Genomic DNA, 19210 nt, shown 5'->3' on the forward strand with positions numbered 1-19210 from the left:
TGGTATGGACCGACATCCCTGTAATGGGTATTGGTAAACAAACCCTCATACACACAAGGTTGCTGATCTGATAATCTCAGCTGTAGCTGAAAGGTTGGATTGGTTTCAATGACTCTCTCAAAACACTTTCAATACTATGAAACAGAAACAAGAGGCAGAGGGCAGAGCTGATACATTGCGGTTACAGGAAACACCTACCGGACAGAATGATATTTAAAAGAAGCATCAGCTAGGTCAGTACTTTGCTTTGAATTACAGCCCCTCTCCACGCTTCCAGTGTGAATTAAAATGGAAGCTCTTGACTGTTTGATGCCACCTGAGAGTGTACCGTCAGTGGCCCCTTCCCTAGTGCTGATGCTGTGTTGTTCCCCCAAGCGCTTGACATGGTATTAATGAGGAATAAAATATTAAAACTCCTGCAGGCTAAAAAGGCTAAGCTGGAATTGTCACTTGTGCTCCACTGCTGCAAAGGCTTGGCTGAGATGTGAAGAAGTAATCAACCAACTTGCCATCTTAGGAAGGACTCTGCACGAGGACTGTGATGCAGGGGAAGCAGAACTAATCACATTAGCTTATCTCAGCCTGGTAATAAAAATTAATGGCAGTTGAAAGCACTTCCAACATGACCAGGCAGCTTTAAAAAGCAATTCATATAAATGCTTTAGAAACATGTTCTCAAGGATCAGCAGTGAAATGAGCTACCTCAGAGAAAAACCTTTCACAGCTTAGAGCAGGAGAAGAAACCATAAAAAGTCCAGAGAGAACAGCATTTGCTCCAGGATTGCTGTAATAACACCCAAAGCCTGATGCCAGATGTCCTGTTTTCCAGATTTCCTACACCTCACAGCTCAAGCTAATAGTTTGATTACCCCTTCCCTTAATATCGGTCTTTGAATTCATCCTTGCCCTAAAATCTTCCTGCTGTACTAGTGAGGGTCCTCCTAGGAAGCCACAGAACTGCTGATTCAAAGGATACTCAGATTCTCCACTAATATTAGAGTCATTTGGAACTGGCTTCCAGCGTTTCAAACTGAACAGGCTTTTCAGCAAGGTCAGCAAATACTTGGGAAAAGCAATTTTTTTAGTTATTAAAATGTCTTTCCCAGTCCTAACAGAAACAAATGAGTGATACACCATAGAAACAGATGGAAGGATACAGCCAGCTCTGTGCCAACATCTGTTGTCCAGATACAGTAGAACGGATTTTTTATTTGTAGTCTTCTAGAAACAAGAGACTTGAGAGCAATTGCCAGAGCAGTCCACAAAGTTGACTCAATATGGTGCGTGTTAAGCATTTTTTTTTAGCTTGGGAAAACCTGAACAATGTGAAGGGAGGGGTGTCATAAGTGGAAAGAAGGAAAGCAGGACATGACTTAGAAATAGCAACATATTTACAAAGTTATGACACATAGTAGGCTGCCCAGGATCAATTGGCACAGACATGGTCAAGCTTACTTTGGTAGTTGCTTGCTTGGTTTTTTCATAGATTCATAGATGTTAGGGTCGGAAGGGACCTCAATAGATCATCAAGTCCAACCCCCTGCATAAGCAGGAAAGAGTGCTGGGTCTAGATGACCCCAGCTAGATACTCGTCTAACCTCCTCTTGAAGACCCCCAGGGTAGGGGAGAGCACCACCTCCCTTGGGAGCCCGTTCCAGACCTTGGCCACTCGAACTGTGAAGAAGTTCTTCCTTATGTCCAGTCTAAATCTGCTCTCTACTAGCTTGTGGCCATTATTTCTTGTAACCCCCGGGGGCGCCTTGGTGAATAAATCCTCACCAATTCCCTTCTGTGCCCCCGTGATGAACTTATAGGCAGCCACAAGGTCGCCTCTCAACCTTCTCTTGCGGAGGCTGAAAAGGTCCAGTTTCTCTAGTCTCTCCTCGTAGGGCTTGGTCTGCAGGCCCTTGACCATACGAGTTGCCCTTCGCTGTACCCTCTCCAGGTTATCCGCATCCTTCTTGAAGTGTGGCGCCCAGAATTGCACGCAGTACTCCAACTGCGGTCTGACCAATGCCCTATAGAGGGGAAGTATCACCTCCCTGGACCTATTTGTCATGCATCTGCTGATGCACGATAAAGTGCCATTGGCTTTTCTGATGGCTTCGTCACACTGCCGGCTCATGTTCAACTTGGAGTCCACTAGGACTCCAAGATCCCTTTCCACCTCTGTGCCACCCAGCAGGTCATTCCCTAGGCTGTAGGTGTGCTGGACATTTTTCCTCCCTAGGTGCAGCACTTTGCATTTCTCCTTGTTGAACTGCATCCTGTTGTTTTCTGCCCACTTGTCCAGCCTATCCAGGTCTGCCTGCAGCTGTTCCCTGCCCTCCGGCGTGTCCACTTCTCCCCATAGCTTTGTGTCATCTGCAAACTTGGACAGAGTACATTTCACTCCCACGTCCAAGTCGCTGATGAAGACATTAAAGAGTATCGGTCCAAGGACCGAGCCCTGTGGGACCCCACTGCCCACACCCTTCCAGGTCGAGACCGACCCATCTACCATGACTCTTTGGGTGCGACCCTCTAGCCAATTCGCCACCCACCGGACTGTGCAGTCATCCACATCACAGCCTCTTAACTTGTTCACCAGTATGGGGTGGGATACCGTATCGAAGGCCTTCCTGAAGTCCAAGTATACGACATCCACCCCTCCTCCTGTGTCCAGGCGTTTCGTAACCTGGTCATAGAAAGAGACTAGGTTGGTCAGGCACGATCTGCCCGCCACAAACCCATGCTGGTTTCCCCTCAGCATAATTTGTCCTGCCGGGCTCTCACAAATGTGAGCCTTGATAATTTTTTCAAATACTTTACCAAGGATGGAGGTGAGACTGACCCAAGGATGGAGGTGAGACTGACGGTTGTGCTCTGCCAAATATTGATCTCTGAGATGCCACCAAACTGGTACTAAACCCTGAGGGTTTGGAGAAAACAAAACCCCAAGAGGATTATAAGGTATAGTTTTGAGTATTTCCCAGTGAGAAAAAGTGAGATTTTAGATTATGTTGCATTTGTTACACAGCTCCTTTCTTCATCAGCCTGGCTAGGAGCTGGATTGGAAGGTTGCACTAGAAACACCATTGTGTAATTTTTCTGTATGAGCTTCAAAGCATCTCCAGATTAAATAATAGAATATAGGGATAGAAAGGACCCCAGCAGATGATCTAATCCAACTCTCTGCTTAAGGCAGAATCACTTATCTAAGCCAGGGTTTCTCAACTGGTGGGATGCGTCCCACTGGTGGTATGTGAAGGTCCTCTAGGTGGGATTTGGGTCATGGCAGTGAAATTGGAAGTGCCACGGTGAGACTTCAATCGGCCACTGGAGGACCCCCAGCTCTTCGACTGGCCTCTGGGGGCCTCTCCCCCCCACGCTCATCGACCGGTGGGACCAGGATTCTTTGACCTTACGTAGGTGGGACGTAAGGTGCAAAAGGTTGAGGACCGCTGATTTAAGCTGTCCCTGCCAAGTATTTGTCTGACCTGTTTTTAATCTTTTGGTGATGGAAATTCCACATTTTCTCTAGGTAACCTAGTGTTTAATCACTGTCATAGTAGAAAGTTCTTCCTAATATCCAACCTCAATTTCCGTGGTTGCCATTTAAGACTGTTACTTGTTGTCACATCCACTGTGGAGCTGGAGAACAGTCAAATCACCCTCTCCTTAACAACCTTTTGTATTTGAAGGCTCATCAAATCCCCTCATCAGCTTTCTCTTCTCCAAACTAAATAGTCCCAGTTTTTCCAGCCTTTCCTTGCCTATTATGTTTTTAGACCTTTAAATATTTCTGTTGCTCTCCTCTGAGCTTTTGCCAATTTGTCTCTACCTTTCTTATGGCACAGTACTCAAAACTGGATACAATACTCAAGGTGAATGAAGTAGGGTGGTCTGATCCTTTAAGTGGGGCAGCCAGTCCTGGGGTAGGAGCCTAGCTGTAAATGATTAGCTAGCTGTTAGAAGTCCAGGCACGGTAGAGAACAAGGAACTTGATCTGGGGAAGGAACAGTTTACAGCCTAGTGGTGGACTGAAACCCAGAAGAGCTGCCTTCTAGGAAGGTCCAGAGCTAAAAGGGCCCTCTCTTGCTGCCTGGACAGAGGCTGATGATTTGCCTTGCTCATTTTTTTGTTTGGGCTAAGGATTACTGTTTGTGTTATGGACTATTGTTTGTTCTGAGGAGCTCCTAAAGCGACAAAGCCTGCCTGTGAGAGCAGACATATCTAGTACCCACTTACCACAAGGTAGAATTATTTCCCATGACTTGCAACATTCTTGCTAATACATCCTAATAGGCTATCAGCTTGGTGGTTGTTGTTGCAATAACAGCACATTATTGACTCTCATTTAACTTGTAGTTCACTACAGCCTCTAGGTCCTTTTCATTACTATTGTAGTCCGGTCAATAGTTCCTCAATTTGTATTTGTGTGCTTGATTGTACCATCCTAAGTAAGAGATTTTGCTTTTATCCATATCAAATTTCATGCTCTTAAGTTCATACCATTTCTTCAATTTATCAAAGCCATTTACATTCTAATCCCATCCTCCAAGGTGTTGTCTACACCACCTAGCCAGGTGTCATGTAAAAATGTACTAAATGTACACACTAAATTCCATCCTTCAGATCATTATTGAAGATATTGAACACTACACCTAGGATAGACCCCTTAGGAAACTCTGCTTGATATCTCCCTCCCAACTAGATGTTGAGCCATTGAAGACTACACTTTGAGCACAGTGAGCCATTCCAACCACCTATGCACTCTCCTTACAGTAGTTTCACCTAGACTGTATTTCTGTAGTTTACTTACGGGAATGTCACAGGTGATAGTATCAGAAACCTTACCCATGTCAAGGTGCATAATACTCACTGCTCTCCCGTCGGCTGTTCCTTATCACCTTGTTCTCTTCTAGGTGCCTGCTGTTTCCTCAGTTCCTTTATGATATGCTCCAGTATTTATTTTAGTTAGACATTGTGGGTGGGATGATTTCAACCTGGCTGTTACAAGATGCATAGGTGCATGGTTATGACTGACAGCAAAGCTTGCCTTCATAATGGCATTGTCACACCTACCATTTTATGCTCTCCAAAAAGATCATCTAAAAGGACAGGAGCATAGCACAGGAGATTGCTTGTCAAGTGTCTTCAAAAACCCAACAACAAAGACCAATCAAATCCAATGGAAACTGCTCTAACAGGATGATTATGAACACCCCAAGAGTAAAGGAAACCCTGGAGAGTGAGAAACAGAATCCCTTTGCATTTCAGATGAAACAATACATCCTACTTTGTGAAGGCAGACACAGGTGTACCACAGGTCTAAACAGCATGTTCACGTTTCTAGGCCAGTCACAAGCTCTTTAATTAACCCAGTATTAGAATTTTCACTAAGTAGCCACCTGATGCCATAGTTTTGTCTATCATGAAATATATTTTCCCAAACAACTTTAACTTTTACAGGCTGGACATCAGGAGACATTACTTTACGGTCAGAGCTGCCAGGCTCTGGAATGGGGTCCCAAGGGAGGTGGTGCTCTCTCCTACCTTGGGGGTCTTCAAGAGGAGCCTGGACAGATATTTGGCTGGGGTGATATGACCCCAGCACCCATTCCTGCCTGTGGCAGGGGTCGGACCTGATGATCTGTTTAGGTCCCTTCCAACTCTAAGCACTATGATAATATAGCTTTATCTGTGCAAGTCTTACATACTACATCCCTAGCAAAGCTCAGTTCAGTTTATACCTTCTCCCAGTGGAAACTGGCAACAATGAAACCAATCATTGCCAGCTAGAGTGGTGTTTTTGTAAAGGGATCCCCAAGAGCCTGGTTAAAAAAAAACATTGTCCCCCAAAATAACCAGGAAAGCATTACAGCCATGAGCAGGGCTGGATGGGTAAAGAAATTAAGTACCCCTTATCATATGCATGATCTGTTGTTCTCAGAAGTACTGGTGAAGTGGGGACTATCAGATTTTTCCTTTGTAAAACTCAGATAATTCTAACATTTAATCAAAAAAAATTCCTGTAGTCCATATACCACAAAGTCAGTGGCTAAAATAGTTCAATGGACCAGGAGTAAGAATGAGAATATTTTATTTCAAAATTAACAAGTTACAATTTAGTACAGAATGATAGTGACCAGAAGGTGCGTTTAGAGAACTGTACTCAGGCCAGCTGTGCCAGATGCTAATATGATATTTAATGAAGTTTTCTGAAGCCCTATAAGGAATGCAGGGCTGCTCTATAATAATTTCTGATTGTTTTCCAACACGTGATTAACATAATAAACATCTGAGACAGTACCAAGAGCCTCACCCACAGGTAATAAATACAGGTCTCAAGACTAGTGGGAGCAGGCAGGTAAGATGGAAGAGTGGAGCCACCCTCGCTTTCCTAGATGGCTTGGCTGAATGTCTGGGCAGGAGGCAGAAGAAGCCTGCAGGAAGAAGTTTTCATACCTGGGCCATACAACTGACCAGCAGAACTTCAGTGGTAGAACCACAATGCTACCGCTAAGCTATGATAATTCTCTGGCTAGACACTTTATTCCAGAAAAAACAATTTTACTATGGCATACATTCCCCGTGTAGCTAAACCTAAAGACACCTGTGAGCAATATGGTAATTAGGTCAGGACAGCCAGAGGGAGACAAGAAAATCAAGCAAGAAAGTTAAACTAACGATAAATGAAACTATGAATCTTATTCCTAGATATTTATGGATTTTTTGTGCATATTTTGTCACCCTGAGCTCAACCACAAATCCTTAACACCACCCACTTCAGGTCTTAAAAACACACTTCAGTTGTGCTGCCTACAGTGACTTTGGTGGACTTAGAGAGAAATCCCTGTAAATGTTTGCCTCCCTTCCAACATATTACCCATCTGTGCATAGCATACGAGCAACTGGGGAGACTTTAATGCCTGAAAAAACACTTAACATTTCATAAAAGGTGCTATAAACAAATGCAGGCGATTTTTTGGCCTACTCATTCATGAGTATTCCTGCCAGCAGATGGCAGGAATGATCTCTGGATACTGGCAATTCTGATGTACTTGTTCAAAAACTTTTGAGTCATCTCTGAATAAAAAAAGAGGGAAGGCTTTTGGGGGCAGGGGCTGGTCTTACAGACACTTAATGAATTTGTTCACTCAGAATATTCAGAATATGCAGGGATCCTCTTTAGCCTGGCTTTAAGGAACATAGTCTCTTCTCTACTAGGAAAATAGAAGCTTTAATCAACACAGACTCTCTCAAGGAGCAGAGGGGATCTCTATGCCCCTAACCACAAGTTCTCATTAACATGATTCCCCTCTAGCACAACTGCCTTCAGAAAAAGGCCCCCCACCTCAACATGAAATGTCAAGCAGTTGAGTATTTATTTAACCCACTGCCACCATGTTTTCCATTTACTCCTGAGGCATAAGAGACACCTGTTCTTGTTAGGCTACAAATACAATGATTTGTCCTTTTTCAGAGAATATGTCATAGATTTTTAGGGTCAGAAGGGACTTCAGTAGATCATAGAGTCTGACCCCCTGCCCTGGGCAGGAAAGAGCGCTGGGGTCAGATGACCCCAGCCAGGTGTTTGTCCAATCTAATCTTAAAGACCCCCAAGGTCGGGGAGAGCACCACCTCTCTTAGAAGCCCATTCCAGACTCTGGTAGCCCTTACTGTAAATAAGTTCTTTCTAAAGTCCAGTCTAAATCTGCTCTCTGTCATTTCTCATTTTTGGCAGCATATATAGGGAATGGCATTTGTTAGGTGCAAGGTGGGCTCTAGCTTAATGCCATTCACATCACTAAAGCACCAGTGTTGCAACAGAAACAGGGTTTGATTAAAGGCTTCCAGAAGCATTGGTGCATTTTCACACTCCATCATAACATGATAACAGCGCAAAGAGGAGTTCAGTTCAGCACTCCGAGTACCCAGCAGTCTTAGAAGAGCCAATAGCAGGTTGGATGCACAAGGAAAGAAAAGCTACTGATCACCAGTCATCAGAGTTCTTCTAGTTGACTGCATGCATGTTCCACTGTGGACGTACATGCACGTCTGCCCCCAGAGCTTTAGGGTCTTGCTGGTGGTAAGATGCATTCTTTCTTGCTTCTTTTGCTCAGCTGGTCCCTCAGCTCCTGTTTTTCAGCCATTTCTTCAATTCCTGCCCCTGGGTCGTTATTGACTTGCCTCCTGCCTTTAGTCTGTTGCTCCTGAGATGCTCAGCTGTTTCCTTAGCTCCTGCTCCTGGCTACAGCTTCCAGACCTGTCTGTTATAGTTAGCCCTAGACTTAGCTGTCCTCTTGTCAGCCTTAGGCTCACTTCTGATTCCAAAACTTCATCGTAACCAGTGAGCCAGGCTGCTCATCTCCCATTCCTGTTACTGACATCAAAGAACTCCAGTTATGGGTAAGATTCTCCTTCAGATAAGTTGTGTCTGTTCACATCCCTAAACCCAGAAGGGTCTCGATTTTACCTGGAGGTGGCCTTGGAACCGCAAACAGCAACTGCAGAATCACTTTACCAAAAAAGGTGGCCTAGGAGACTTCCATGGCAGAGTAGTGCCTGGCGAATGCAAGTCTAGAGCTACAGGTGACCACTTTGCAGGTGTCAGACATGTAGATGTTCCTTGGTCACTAGGAGTCAACCTTGGGCTTTAGTTGGAATGAGCTGACAGCCAACAGTGGGTGGACCTTCGCAGTCTTATAGATATTAGACTCTGATGCATGCCAACTGGACAGTGCCAAAGTTGCTGAACAACTTCTGGCAGAAACCTGGGGCAGTCCTCAAGGAGTCATTATTTCAATAAAGACCAATATTGGAGGGGTCAGATCAATACTTGGTTCCCACCAAGACGGTGGCCACCAGGAAAGCCACAAAGGGGAGGATGCAAACAGGTTGCCATAAGTTGCAGTAACCATTCCAACATGATTATGAAAACTAGGTTCAGAGCATCTTGAGGAAAATCCAGCCTGAGAAGGTCAGAGATGAAAGACCAGCCTCCCACAAGAACATTGTGAGCCAGCACAGCAGTGAGCTGTACCTTAACTGAGCTGAAAGGTCTTCATGCTTCAGCTCTAGGATACAGTTCAGTGCAACTGGTATGGTGGCATCACAGAATATTCATTCAACACCAGGCAAAAAGCTTAGATAAGCTAGATAAGCCTTTCTAGTCAAGTCTTTCCTGCTGGAGGTGAGAATGTCTTTGACACGGGATGAGAAAATTCACTCTATTGCAGAGGATCTTCTAGTAGCTATGCTGAGAGGTGCAAGTGTGAGCAAACTGGAGTGGAGTGTCCTCCTCCTGTACTGGATGAACTGGCCTAGGAATAGGAAGTGTTTTGGGAGTGCTTATTGACATCTAAATAGATCTTGGAATAAGAACGATCTCATTCACGCTGGGTGCAACAAGATCAATGGTGCCAAGTCGTGCCTCATCTGGTAGTAACAGGGATGAAGTCCCCCTCTAGAACAGAACTGGCTCCTTCTGTCGATGTCTGAGACAAAGAGGTCAGTCTCAGGGTTTTCTCAGTCCACACATGACCTGAAGAATTCGGTCCTAAATTCATCACTTGTGTGCCATGATCACAGGAATGTTAGTGAAGACTCCTTGGCTGTTAAGAGGCCAAATGGGAAGAACTTCAGTGGTTAATTCTCCTGGCTCATCATGAAGCAGAGATTTATTTTGCGAAGTTTTGGTAACAATAAGGAAAATTGCATCCTGAAAATCTAAAGTTGCGAACAAGTGCCCCAGTAAAGATGGTATAATAGTGGTGAATCTTCCTATCTTGAACTTGAAAAAGTTCTTTTTCATCCACAAGCTAAAGTCTAAGATCATAAATCCCTCAGAGGAAGGAAGAATAAGTCTCTGGAAGTGCAATGCATCTTTCAATTGCCCCATCAATGATTTTGCCTGGTCACCAAGGAATGCTGTAGTATGCCCCCAACTCCCCCGAGTTCTTGTGGGCAATATATAGCGGAGCAGCAGAAGAATGCCAAGATTCTCACTTCCCTGAATAGGGCTGGGAAGTCTTTTTAGGAGTAGCTCTGAGGACCCCAAGGGAGGAAAGGGCGGCCCAGCAGTCCTTGATAGTATGCTGTGCTTCAGTCTTGGAGCTGAAGTGCTCTGCTCCTTGAAAAGGAAGGATCCTTCACTGTGTTCTGCACCTCCCTCAGCAATCTAGAGGCCGGAGCTAAGACTAGAATCACAAGACCGCAGGCACAGCCATGGGACAATCTACTGCACCTAAGGCAGCCTGAAATGGGGTTTTACCCACCACCTTACCTTCAAAAAGCAGCAGCATAAACGTATCCCTTGTGGCATTTACCAACTACTTCTAGACTCCAGGTGATTTTATATATTATAGAATATGGAAGTTGCATTACACCAAGAGACAGTGGTAATTAGCCAGGCTGAAACACTGCCTAGTTTAGGAATAAGATTTCTTCTTTATTCCTAGGAATAATGTGACGCACAGCCTTTTGGACTCTTTATCTTTTGATGTATTGCAGAGCATTTTGCTTATTCATTGTCCTCTCCAGCAAGAGAGGAGGGGGTAGGGCCAATCTAAGGGTTTGGCAACATTATGCCTCTTGCATCATGGTGGACAACTTTATTGGGACCAGACTGCTGCTATTGCTATCTACCAGTCTGTGAAGGCTAAACCACTTCCTCCCAAGGAATTTGCAGTGTCTGAGTAACCACCTCATGAGGTCTTGGAAACCTCTGAAATCATCCACCTAGAATGCAGGAGGGAAGACAGCAGCTGCAACCGAAGAAGAAGGGTAAATAAAATGGGTTAGTATCAAACAAACTGCTCAATCTGGAACCCAGACACGGAGTATTCACTTAGTTTGCAGATTGTTTTGTTGGACACCAATGAAGCCGAGGTAAAGAAATGGCAGCTTAGTCTCTACAATCTGCTACTGGAGTGGTCTGGTAAGAAGCCTAATGTAACAAGGGCCATGCTAGGAAGGCTAGGAGAGATTTTTGGAGCTATTGGACCAGAAGCCAAGGGGTCCGTGGAGAAGGTTCAGAAACTCTGGTACGACTGTATTCTTCACCAAGGGAAGCATCAGAGACAGCTGCTAGCAATGCCAATAGACACCAAGGCAGAGATAATTCTTGTAAGAGGGGCTGGTGTCTCCAGGCTTAATGGATTTGCAGGCTGTGCTAGTGGAGGCAGTCGAAGGAAGAGATTCCAGTTCTGCTGCCATCAAAAGTTGCTCAGAACCACGTAGCCCCGTGACTCTGATGGATATGCCAAAACAGGGCAATGGCCAGAGGAGGTTGGGTTCTTAACAGGACGATTTCTATGTAACCAGAAGGGTCTACTTGAGGCTACCAAGTCTTGGAACAGGCAGGACAAAAAGGAGATAGTTAAGCAGTTTCCTTAAGTGTGGGAACCTTGCTTCTGAACTCATGTTTGAGTTCATGCTCAAAGTCTTCTCAGGTGCAGAAGGGAATCAAAGGCCTCTTTGATTGGGAAGTAGCACCTTTGACACAGCACCCTGCGGACTCCTATACTCTGGAATTAGAGGCTGGCTTCATGGACTTGCCCAGCAGCTAATACACAGCCTGATCCTGCAGCTCTCCCCTAGCCTGGGAAGTTAACAAAAGGTTTAGAAACAGAGCACTTCTAGAAGTATGGAGCACCCCCCCCAAGGAATACTGGCATAAAACACAGACAGCACCATGGCTAAATCAGAAGTCTTAAAACTCAGGTATCTGGAAGAAACTATGATAACTGGCCAAAAGAAGAGATAGCAAAAAAGGCTTTAAGACTTAAATCTTATTTTTAAAATTACAGTAAGGTGAAAAAGTAGGCCTTGCCAAACTGAAGTGCCATGAAGCACACATTCAAAAAAACAGCCCTGAGAAAGACAGAGAATGAGAGGGAGGGAAAACAGCAAGGCGAGTGAGAGCAGTAAGGGAAGTGGAAGGGAAGAGGTGGGGGAGGAGAGGAGATCCATCTTGAGCTGATGTGGTCGGAAGGAGCTGGGAAGCAGGAATTGTGTGCTGTCCTTTGAAGCTCTGGCGGCTGGTTTCCTTTTTATACCTCATCATAGAAAATGATATGCATGACTGAAGTCAAAGCAGACTCTCTCAATACCACACATCTAAATTCCAAAATGCCCATTGCCTAACATCTGAGAGCCCCCACAAGTAACATCAACAATGACCTCTCTTGGTACAAAGCAAGCTTGGGATATTTGGGGAAAATAAAGGTAAAACGAATGACACACCCTAAAGCCCGAGCAGAGGCAGGTTTCATATTTAGCTTTCAGCACTCAGACTTAATCTGAAGAGACTGTCTTTTTGAGAGTTTCCTAGTTCTCAAAATAAGCGTTGTATCATGTGATACTATACCCAATAGCTCAAGCAGGGATAAATCCCCCATGAATGTTATTGTCTTCATTCAAATTATTTCAAACTGGGCACATTTACATGAGGCATTTACTGTGGAGCTGCCTAATTAGCTCTGCAGTAAAGTCTAGGCATCTACACATGCTGCCCTATTAGGCTGCAGGAAACTAACACACCGCTGTAGGTTACTACTTGTGAAATACAAGCACTAATCTGCGGCAGCATTATTTACCGTGCAGCAGCGACATGTAGACATTGGCTGGGGCATGAGGGTGCTTCAGTGCAGGTCTGCCTGACAGCTAGCCCTGCACTGAAGCACCTCGTGCCCCAGCCAGGCCCTCCACAGTATGTTAAGCCGGGTCGGAGCAGTTCCGGGCTAGCAGGCTGACTCCCTGGGTCCCCTGCCAGCTGGGGCTGCTCTGACCCAGTTCAATGTGCGGTGATCACAGGTACATGTGTAAACACAGCACCCAGAAGAAAACCTCCAGCATGACATGCACTGGAGTTTATTGTTTTGCATAACTGCATGTATAGCTGCACTCACAGACTACTTATCTTTCTCTTTACATGAGCACCCCACCTGTATGTACATGCTAAATTAACTAGCAGAATCAGTCTGAAGTAAAAAGGTAAGAAGGATTTCAATTAGCTACTCTCTATTTTCATAAGCTGGACCTACCAATCAAGCTTCCGTTTTCACTGACTTCATAAAAATTGGATCAGACCCTATGTTAATGAGACAGACTGTGAATTTAACTACTTCTGAAGTGCTGAGTTTAAAGGGAGGAGACCAGCCAGTGGAAGAGTGCTTTTCTGCATCTTAGAACATTTAAAAAATGCACCATGATGAAGTTGCTCATTAATCATCTCCCACCAAAATTAGAGCTGCAGAAGAGAGAATTCTGTTTCCCAAAAATCAGTTTTGTACTTTCATAAAACACCAAACACAAAAGTCAGATCATCAAGAGCAAAACTTCACAATATGACAGCCAGAAAAAGGTTACAAATTTTCCTATTAGTCAATGAGCCAGGCTAAACAACAAAAATCACAACATTGTATATTTTATTTAAATTAACGAATCTACATTTTTCCAGGTTGCTTAAAGCATTTTGTAAAAAGTGAACACATCCTAAACAAAACCAAACAAAAAAGAAAACACATTTTAATGAGACCCATGGACTGTTTCTGGGACATATAAGTAGGGATAAGTAGTTATGCAAACAGAAAAAGATATCTACATCGTAACAGACTTGTTAGTGTGAGACGCACAAGATTTGGTTTTAAAGCTGCAATGCCCTTTTTGTAAAGAACCTTTACAAAATACAAATGTTACACTAAACTATAAAAGAATTCATGAAGGCATTTATTCAAAGTACATAAATATTACATAAAAATCTGTTAAAAAGAATGTTCAAGTGGCAAAGTCAAACATTCAAAAATTACAAAAAGTCACACGTACAGTTGCCTGGGTAACCTTAATTTGGTGTCCTTTTGCATATGCATGATGATACTAATCAATTACATTACTGAACACTACTTTTCTCTACAGGAACCTTACTTCTTAATGTTATGTTATCATCCTCTTTTGAAAGTGTAGTCCTTCCTGGAGACAAATGAACCTAGCACTAGGTGAAAATTAATTTGTTCCTGGGTGTTCCTATGCTGTTAGCCATAGTAGCCAACACAAACACCACTGCAAATATAGATAAACTTCACCTCCATTTTACAGATGGGAGACTGACGCACAGAAGTTATGGCTAAAACTGTCAAAAGCCTTTGATAATTGTGGATGCCCAAACTGAGATCTAAAGCCTGATTAAGATTATTTAGCATTTTTGTACTAGCCCTTGTGCTTAAAGCTCAGCCATGTTTGACTTCAGCTGGAGCTGTTCAGTGCAGAACACATTTGCAAATATGGTCCAGCTGGAACCAGGGACAACGCGAATGACAGTGGTTTTACACACAAGGACATTCTTCGCTACACATCCTCGATTCATCCACAGCGCATATACTGTCCTATGCTTCACTGAGGCAAGGCTCCTGCAGGAAAACAATCACACTGATCACGCAGTTGAAGACAGTATTCTAATAAGACAGCATCTAAAGAGAGTGCTGCATTAAGGTTACACAGGCAACCTTCATCACAGCATTTCCTAGCTTCTGAATGCTTGACTTGGTAACCTTAGTGTTCTCCTAACAGAATGCACATGCGCGTGCATGCCTGCACTTTCCCAGAACTCAAAAATAATTGGGGGGGGAAAAAAAAAGTTTTACATGAAGAACTTTCTACAAAAGTTATCAGCAAATTTGGAACCTTTATACACGGGCTCTGGGAGGGCGGGGGATGCTTTAATAAAAGTGGCTCCAAGCGCTGCACTAATGAAAGCGCCTAGAGCATCTCATGCATCAACATCCCTGCCCTTAAAAATCATGGTGGGGGTGCTTTAACTAAAGGTCGTTCAACAAGCTTTAGTTAAAAGTGCCCCCACTGCCATTTTTAAGCATGGGGACATGAATATATGAGATGCTGGAGTCTGCTGGAGTGGGGTAATTACCACGCTCCAGCAGACCTGATTAATCGAGTCTGCTCTAACTTGTTGTAATTACAGCGCATTGTAGCAGCCTCGCTGCTTGTGTATAGGCACCCTTTAATTTCAAAATGCAAATCTCTGCCATTTGAGGAAGTAGATTGTCATCTAGGTGGACCAAGCCTGAAGGGTGAGTGAGCATTATTAGCCAGATCTCGTAGATGCTTCCTGACAGCAGAGGAATGCAACACTCCAGGTTCTGAGGGTCATGTGCTCCAGCAGGCACAGACCTGTCCGTGACTGCCACCCCACCCCGATTCTTATCCCCTGCTGCACCAACCCCATTTCATCTTTGCATCCCTCTACTTCGGACACTTTCTCCCAGTCCCCTCCTCCCAGCCATCTTTTCCCCATTTACTGCTCCCATAAGTTCTGAAAAAAACAGAGCTCTTGTACGGACACTAGTTGAAATGGGGCAGCTAGATTCTCCAAAGAACACACCTCTACCCCTGGAGTTGCAGGGGCTAAAGAGGACCTTGCTGCATTATTCCTCCCAGCTTCTACAGGTAGCTCTGAGGTCAGGTCTAGGAACAGAGAGCACAGAGACTGTCACCCCTTCACTCCCCGCTGGCACCTAGACATCACAGAAGTGAATGAGCCACACTGGAATATAGCAGCAAGAAGCCAGTTGGGGGAAACCAGAAAGGGTTGGGAAAGTGCAGTGAAAAGGATGGGAGTGAGGGGGCAGTTACTGGCAAAGCTTCCTAGCAGTCAGTCCACATACAGGACAACAACCTACTCCCCCTGTTGCCAAATGCCCTTAGCTCAAAGTCACACAAATCCAAAGCCCTGAATGTGGCTGATGATTCAATTCTGAGGGTCAATGTGCCTACACAATAATGTAACTTAATGTATGTCATTGATTTCAGTTTGAGATCATTCAAGTAAGACATTGCACAAAGAATAATACTCTGTGCATGGATTTGGCAGGGGCTGGGCTGAGGTGTAGAAGGGCGGGAGCAATACGTGACCACATTGTGATGCATACACACAGGGGGGCCAAATTAAGGCTGCACAGACCAGCTGAGCTCTGGTACCACCTAACTTTTGAACGTCGACTTTGTAACCTTAGAGTTTTTCTAGCATAGCTGCGTGTGCAGTAGAGAATACATATCCCTCCCCCCAGTATAACTACACCATATTAAAAGAAAGTTTACAAATGTCCTATTGAGTGCCACTGCTCTGTGAAAATATGCTATAAATACTGGGCATTTTTACAGTGAGTTATTTCAGACGTTTCATCAAGAAAGATGCCGCATCATTCTGGGTACTGTACTTCACTTTGTCTGCAAGCTGAGGTGTTCTTGGAGTTATTCCTGGGCCTCCTTCCGAGCCAGTTTGTAAACTTCTGTTGGTCCATCAACGTGGGTGATGGTGGTGGTGAGCTGCAGCTCTTCCCCACTGTTCACTCCCAGGTCACCTGAAAGACAAAGACGTGTTTTAGACTGATGTGCAAAAAAAAGGCTGGGCACTTAAATCACAATAGTCGGGTCCCACTGCCCCCAAGCTTTGAATTTGGAAGCAATAAAGCTTTTCTGAAGTTAAGGACATTAGTGCTTTAAGCAGTTTAAAATAGGGTGGACAAAAATCAACTATTAAAAAAATATGTGATTTATTTATTTATTTTTGTTAAGATACTTAAAAAAAAAAAGCAACCTATATAAAGACAGTTTTAATTTAAGATATGTTAACGCTCAAAGATATCTTCATGGAATAGGGATTAAAACTTCTAACCATATACTATTTGAGACAATATTACTAGATAAGCATCTGAGAAAGAACTTGAACACTGTGGAAAGAGTCTAGAGAGGAAAATTGTAAACCTGAGTCCACAACGATCTAGTAATACATGCTTGTGTGATAACAGAAGGGACTGTCTCTACATTACAGAAACAATTGATACATCAGGAAATGCACACACAGCAGAATACTTACAAGTAGCAGCAGTAAAAGCTATAACAAACTGAAAAAATTTGAATATCTAGTATGCATCTTTGTTGCAGACAATGCTGCAAATATATCGAAGATGAGAAGAAGTGAAGAAAGCCTTAAGCTAATGACATATGGCTGCATTGCTCATTTGATGCACCTCTTAGCCAAAGACTTCAGTACTCCAGAAATAAAAGAAAATGTTGTTGAAATTGCAAAATACTTCTGTAACAACCACATTGCAGCAGCTGCTCTGAAGAAAGCAAGAGATACCAAACTAACTCTCCCACAAGACATGCGATGGAGCTCAGTAGCGGACTGTTCTGAGAGAGAGATTGAGAACTGGCCTAATCTGATGACAATTGATGAACAAAATCATGACAAAATAGGTGGAACTGTCATAGCCAAAGTTTTCAGCATTGGGCTAAAGAGAAATGTAGAACGTATACCAGCTATCCTGAAGCCTATTTCCATAGCCTTGAACAAAGTATAGGGAAATCACTGTTCTATGGCTGATGCTGTTGAAATTTGGAAGGAACTGAGTACAACCTTGAAAAGAGAAATATGCAGTGACAGAGTTAAATTACAGGGATTAAAAACAAATGAATCCAGCACCATCTCTAGCTCTTTTTTGCTAATATTCTCAATGTTGGCATCCATATTAATCCTTAACTACTGAAGAAGAGGGGTTGGCTATGACATGGGCATCCAACAATCACCCCTCCATAATACCAGCTACAATAAATGTCAGGGCTAAGGGTGAACCATTCAAGAAATATATGTTTGCTGATGAGATTTAAAAGAAAGTTACACCAGTGAACTGGTGGAAGTCACTTAAGCACTTAGATCCATCAGAGACTACTGAAGTGATAATCCAGCTTTTAACAGCAGTAGCTTTTCCTGCTGGTGTAGAAAGAATATTTTCTTCCTTTTAGACTAATTAATTCTAAATTGAGAATTAATTCTAAATTGCTTAGGAACTGAAAAAGCAGGAAAGCTTGTCTTTCTTTTCCAGTTTATGAATAAACAGAAAGAAGGGGTAATGCCTTGCTGGACCTCGTCCTGGCCACGGGGGATGTCCTGGTGAGGGGACTGCAGGACCTTGACCACCTGGGCAATAGCGATCATCACCTGCTGGATTTCACTATCCAACGCAGGGTGTCTAGGGATCACACCAAGGCTAAAGCCCTTGACTTTAGAAGGGGCAGATGAGAATAGGATGGGGTTCAACGTAGACAAATGCAGGGTGCTGCACCTTGGGAGAAGGAATCCACACCACACATACAGGCTGGGGAGTTCCCTTCTTGAAAGCACAGAGGCGGAAAGGGATTTCGGAGTCATTATTGACTCCAAGATGAACATGCGCTGCCAATGCCAGACCGCAGCCAGCAAGGCCAGCCATACCTTGTCATGCATCCAAAGGTGCATCTCAAGCCGGTTCAGAGAGGTGATACTCCCCCTCTATGTGACTTTGGTCAGGCTGCAGTTGGAGTACTGCGTCCAGTACTGGGTGCCGCACTTCAAAAGGGATGTGGCCAGCCTGGAGAGGGTTCAGAGGAGGGCCACCCACTTGGTGAGAGGGCAGCAGGACAGGCTCTACCAGGAGAGACTGAAGGATCTGAACCTGTTCAGCCTCAGCAAGAGGAGGCTGAGGGGGGACCTGGTGGCTGCCAACAAGCTCATCAGGGGAGATCAAGAGCAAATAGGCAGAGCTCTTTTCTCCCCAGCACCACCTGGGGTGACAAGGAACAATGGTCATAAGCTGATGGAGAATAGGTTTAGGTTGGAGATCAGAAGGCAATATTTTACAGTTAGGGTGGCCAAAATCTGGAACCAACTTCCCAGGGAAGTGGTCCTTGCCCCTACCTTGGGCAAATTCAAGAGGAGGCTGGACGATCACCTGTCTGGGGTCTTGTGAACCCAGCATTCATTCCTGCCTGTGGTGGGCGTCAGGCTAGATGATCTGTTCAGGTCCCTCCTGACCCTAGCTACTATGAAACTGTAAGAAGGCAAAGGCTAAGTTTGCTGCATAACCCAGTATTTTAGGTTTTAAGGGGTCAAACCCAGAGAGAGTAAGTGGATGGGTCTATATTGTATTGGTGGGAGGTAGCCAGTGGTGTCCTGCAGGGTTTGGTTCTTGGCCCCATGCTGTTCAACACCTTTATCAACAATTTAGGTGAGCATGTGGAAAGCATGATGGCCAAGTCTGTGGACAATATTAAGTTATGGGGAAAAGCAGTCACACTAGGGGATAGGATGCGGATCCAAGTGGACCTGGACCAGCTGGAAAGGTGGGCAGAGTGGAACTGGATGCAGTTTAGTAAGGATAAATGCAGAATG

The 19210-nt window shown here is 44.3% G+C and overlaps 1 protein-coding gene across 1 annotated transcript in view; it reads right to left on the reverse strand.

The window, feature by feature from the left end:
- Positions 1–13398: 13398 nt before the first annotated feature.
- The window catches only part of WLS (Wnt ligand secretion mediator), a 72394-nt gene continuing 66582 nt past the window's right edge, over positions 13399–19210 (reverse strand). The window contains exon 12 of the mRNA XM_006277412.4: positions 13399–16361. Coding sequence (XP_006277474.1) covers positions 16252–16361 — 110 coding nt within the window. The 3' untranslated portion in view covers positions 13399–16251. The remainder of the gene's footprint in view (positions 16362–19210) is intronic.

This window comes from Alligator mississippiensis, chromosome 5, assembly GCF_030867095.1.
Source record: "Alligator mississippiensis isolate rAllMis1 chromosome 5, rAllMis1, whole genome shotgun sequence".
NCBI lineage: Eukaryota > Metazoa > Chordata > Crocodylia > Alligatoridae > Alligator > Alligator mississippiensis.